This window comes from Electrophorus electricus, chromosome 17 (assembly GCF_041902795.1).
Source record: "Electrophorus electricus isolate QZ-2024a chromosome 17, ASM4190279v1, whole genome shotgun sequence".
Classification (NCBI taxonomy): Eukaryota; Metazoa; Chordata; class Actinopteri; order Gymnotiformes; family Gymnotidae; genus Electrophorus; species Electrophorus electricus.
Window position 1 is genome coordinate 22,082,501 of NC_137513.1, and position 5,000 is coordinate 22,087,500.

The 5,000-nt window shown below is 52.1% G+C and overlaps 1 protein-coding gene across 13 annotated transcripts in view; it reads right to left on the reverse strand.

The window, feature by feature from the left end:
- robo2 (roundabout, axon guidance receptor, homolog 2 (Drosophila)) overlaps positions 1-5,000 on the reverse strand; it is a 262,803-nt gene that overhangs the window by 41,917 nt on the left and 215,886 nt on the right. For all 13 annotated transcript variants that reach the window (XM_035534283.2, XM_035534279.2, XM_035534284.2 and 10 more), the window contains 5 exons: positions 4,901-5,000; positions 2,138-2,343; positions 1,175-1,256; positions 288-453; positions 1-43 (listed from right to left, as the gene is read on the reverse strand). The exon at positions 1-43 is cut by the window's left edge and continues 124 nt beyond it; the exon at positions 4,901-5,000 is cut by the window's right edge and continues 72 nt beyond it. In XM_035534283.2, coding sequence (XP_035390176.1) covers positions 1-43; positions 288-453; positions 1,175-1,256; positions 2,138-2,343; positions 4,901-5,000 — 597 coding nt within the window. The remainder of the gene's footprint in view (positions 44-287; positions 454-1,174; positions 1,257-2,137; positions 2,344-4,900) is intronic.

Below are 5,000 nucleotides of genomic sequence, written 5' to 3' on the forward strand. Positions count from 1 at the left end.
CACGTGGTCGGCTACCGTCTGCCAGCTGTTACTCACCGATTGGCTGGAAGTGGAGGAAATATCCATTTGGCAAATGAGCAAGCAGCATGAGTCGCTAAGAGGGTTTATAATGGGGAACCATCACTCTGCAGTGTAACAGGCATTAAGGGACCGGCTAGAGTGTCAGAACATCACACACATGCATGCACACAATGTAGATTGTTTTAATTCTCTGAGCACAGACAGGTGCTATTAAGCACTACTAGAGGAAGCAGGTCAGGTGACCAGCCCGAGCGCAGCTGCTCTACCTGAAGGCCTCGATCACGTAGGAGGAGACGGGCGAGGCACCGACCAGGCCGGCCTGCCAGGACAGAGACACGCTGCTCTTGGTAACGTCTGTGACCTGAGGTTTGGAGGGAGGGCCAGGGAGGTCACTCTCATGTCTGTTCTTAATCATCACCAGACTGCCTGACTCTGAGAGGGGAGGAGAGGAGAGGAGAGGAGAGAGAGAGGAGAGGAGAGAGGGGGAGAGGAGAGAGAGGGGAGAGGGGAGGTGAGGAGAGGAGAGGAGAGGAGAGAGAGAGGAGAGGGGGAGGGGAGGTGAGGAGAGGAGAAGGGGGAGGGGAGAAGAGAGGGGAGAGGAGAGGAGAGGAGAGGAGAGGAGAGAGGGGGAGAGGAGAGAGAGGGGAGAGGGGAGGTGAGGAGAGGAGAGGAGAGGAGAGAGAGGAGAGAGGGGGAGGGGAGGTGAGGAGAGGAGAAGGGGGAGGGGAGAAGAGAGGGGAGAGGAGAGGAGAGGAGAGAGGGGAGAGGAGAGAGAGGTAAGGAGAGGAGAGGGGAGGAGAAGAGAGGAGAGGAGAGAGAGAGGAGAGGAGAGGAGAGAGGAGAGAGAGGGGAGAGAGGAGAGAGAGGGGGGAGGGGAGGTGAGGAGAGGAGAAGGGGGAGGGGAGAAGGGGGAGGGGAGAGGAGAGGAGAGGCGAGGAGAGGAGAGAGGGGAGAGGTGAGGAGAGGAGAGGGGAGGAGAGGAGAGGAGAGAGGGGAGGTGAGGAGAGGAGAGAAGAGGGGAGCAGAGGGGGCTGTCAGCAAAAGCAGCAGTCCTGATGGAGGATGTGAGGGGCTAAGGTGGTGCCCTGCGTCAGGGTTTTGGGCGGAGTGGGCGGTTTTAGGGCGGAGCGGGTGGTGCGATGGTGTGACGTACCTTTCACTTCCAGGAAAGCACTCCACGATGTCTCCCCAGTAGAGCTGGCGGCCACACAGGTGTAGATGCCTGAATCAGAAAGCTGGGAGTAGACATACAGACACAGAGAGAGAGAGAGGGGGGGGGGAGGACACGTGTCTTTCACCATCGATTTAAAACCCAGTCAACATCGCACTAACCCAATTTGCAGCGTCCCATCTGGGTGAGCTCTTTCAGCAGTAGACTGTGCGTTCAGGTGACTGGCTGGGCCCACGAATGCTGATGGTAACGCACTAAACGAATTACGCTTCCTCCGCTCTGAAACCCACGCGGCGACGCTGCATGCGACTTCCCCGACGCTTCCTGCTACCGCAACAAAAGGCGGGCTAATTCGTTTAGAGGGCCAGTGGCTGGGACCCTCTGGACCGATGACAGCTGGCACATGCCCCCCTCCCTCTGTTGTTCTGGAAGCTTCTGCACATTGTTTGGTACCTTTCATCGCTGCGCCTTGCCTCAATTTATTAAATAAAACGTCCGTGGTGGGCAGCTCTGTCAGCCATAATGGTTATTCCACCAAGGACAAGCAGGGAGGGTGTAGGGACTGTAAATTCATTATCGCCCTAAATGCTTGTGTGTGTGTGTGTGTGTGTGTGTGTGTGTGTGTTTGTGTGTGTGCCATTGGAGTCTGTCCAAACTGAAGAGTTGATTCCTGGGAGGCTTGCTATATCACTAAGTGATAGTATCAAACAATTTACCCAAATCAATATTTTCCATTCATCTCCTTAATTCCATATGATTTCCCCTGTCTGCTTATGTTATGTCTGACCAATATCTGACTGAGTCCTGCTAAATGCATACATCACACTTAGTCATATCATGCTGTCGGACGGGTCTCACACACACGAGCACCAGTTCTACCGCTGTTATTTCTGCAGCGTGCTACCATCAGCCTGCCAATCACCCATGACTGGAAGGTGCCCTCACCCGTGTGTTTCTGATCTGGAGGTTGCCCAGCTCCTGCACGGACATGCGTGGGTCTTTGCTCAGCAGACTGACCCCGTCCTTCAGCCAGCTGATGGTAGGCACGGGCTCCCCAGACGCCAGGCACTTCAGCAGGGCTACGCCGTCCACGCCCAGCGTCTGATTGGCTGGGCCCTGCCGGATGATCGGGGGAGGCCTGTCTGTCAAAACTGAAGGAGAGAGAGAGAGAGAGAGTTAAACTATCAGATGAGTTCAATCTACAGACCGAAGAGGCATTCCCCACAAACTTACATTCCAAATCATTCCGAATAAAACAACAACACCGGAATAAGAATCCTCATGCTTTTACATTCACTCTGCTGGTATGAAGAGGCGAACCTGGTCACCATGGGCAACGCGGTAGCGGCGGTTTGGCAGTTACTGCCCCTTTGACATTTACAGCTGCAGACTTACTAACACATTTCACGTTTCACACGGTGTATGTGGTGAGAGTAACTACTTCACCGAGTGTGTGTGGGATAGCAGGAGGGTTAAAGGTCATAGCCCGCACCTCCGAGCGCAGCCTGTATGGGGCGTGGACCTGTGACTGTGTCATTAATACTGAGAGAGTTTCTGTGGCAACGAACAGAGTGTAAATAAATAAATAAATAAATAAATAAATAAATAAATATATATATATATATATATATATATATATATATATATATATATATATATATATAGGTGCATTTACCAGTTAATGATATGTGTGTGTGTGTGAGCGCGTATCTCTTGGAGGTGGATAACGCATTGCCTCTCTGCGCGGAGGCCGTCGTAACAAGCCGGGCTGGATTAATGAGCCGCGTCGCAAGGTTGCTAATTACCCAGTCTACCTTTAACCTTTCATCTTGGCTCTCTAGGCATCTTTCTTACTGCTTCCTTCTCTTCTCGTCAGCTCCAGCACCTCTTAGCATGAGGGATGGTATTTATACTCCATCAGGGCCACGGTCCGCGCTCGTCAAGGGGGATTACGCTAATCTTATTTACAGATAGTAAATAATGGCGCGCATTAACGACTGCTCTGAGATTAAAATCAACCACCGCCTGACCTGGATGGATGCAGGTGCTTGGGCTTTGAAGTCGAGAAGCTTTCAGTCTTCGGAACGATATACATGGGCTACGCGTTAAGCCAGCTTTCAGACCGGACATCTGCGTGCACGTTCCTTGTGTTTTGAGAAGTCGGAGCTTGTTCAGGGGTGAGATAAGGGGTTTGAAACATCCCGGGGTTTCCATGCCTCTGCTCTTCTACCAGGTCCCGGCGGTGTATCCTATTTCTCTCTGTTGATAGTTGTTCTGGTGGGTGTTGGCAGGTCTGCAGTCAGTATTTGAGTGTGCGCTGGAGTGTGTGCACGTGCGCTTGGAAGACGTGATGGAGTGATAGGTGCAGCCCGGGCTGAGGAGTGTGCAGTTAAGTGAATGTGGGAGTGCGCGCGTGCGCGGCGGGATGACATGACAGAGTGATGAGGAGATGCTCGGACCGGCTGACAGAGTAGAGGCCTTGGTGCGGTCTGCATCAGGAATTTCTCATTACATCTCTCCTTGAACCTGCCGGAGCTCTCCAACCCCCCCCCCCCCAACACTAAATCAGACGGAGGTGTGATGAGGCTCTACTCCTGACTGTCCAGCGATCCTTCACTCCTGCCTCACACAACTCAGACGCCACAAACATTCCAACATAAGTGGACAGACAAAGAGGTGTGTTTCATCTTTGTGACGACTATGGACATACAGCCCGGCACACACACACACACTCACACTCACACGCACACACACACACACACACACACACACACACACACACACACACACACACGTCTGCTAGATGCAATATCTTGGCAAATGTCAGAGCTGCCAGTGTAAGGAAGTGGATATCAGTGTTTGAAGCAATGCATTTGGGAGTTTTAATATTATCAGCCATTTTTTCTGTAGGCTGTGCAGAGGGCGCCCATAAACTGAGGACTCATTCTTGAAGAACTCTTCATTCTGAAACTCAAGGACACGTCCTTTGATCTGTGGCAGAGACTACCATGGAAATAACTTTCCTCCCTACTTTCGAATCAAGTTCATGTACGGTTGCTATAACAACACTCCGAAGAGTTAGAATCCGTGTCAACAGCGCTGCCGTTTAATTCACTTCGTAACCGAGCAATCAATGTCGCTCCAGGAACGTCCAAGGCCACATTTTCATCTCGGTCCCCAGCATCATTAGATGGACGACCTGAAGAAGTGTTTTTAGTGGCCGAGGGCTACTGCAAGGCCACGCCCCCAAGAACCTGCGCGAGGAGAAGGCCGCTGCAGAATGGCTGACGGATGAACACGGAGAACTGAAAGATGCCGAGACAAAGAGAGAGAGGGGGGGGGGCTTCTCGGAGCTTTCCGCAGAGGAAAAAAGAAGAAACCACAAAAGCAGGTGAGCAGGAATGCACCAGGCCGGATGCCACACGACTGGTCTAATAAACAAAACCTCGCGAGCCAGTGTGGACCATAAATACATCATTATTCACTTCCGAGTCCTCTAAAAAAGTCTGGCAAGGGAAATGTTTGGTAATCGAAAATAAATCGGACCAAAGTTTTGGAATCTTCATCTTGTCTCTTGTATGAGACATTTTTCTCCTTGACACAGCACTGCAGAGGCAGGTCAACTTTATCTGGACGACTTGTTAAAAAGGATCTTCAACGCATATTGAAAATGGCACCCCTCGGCCCGGGGGCAGAGGTCAGACTCACCGTCTGTGACCTCCAGCTGGGCTTTGGCCAGGATGCTGCCGGCCACGGTCAAGGCCTGGCAGATGTAGTAGCCGCTGTCGGCCCTCTGCACCCCGGTGAT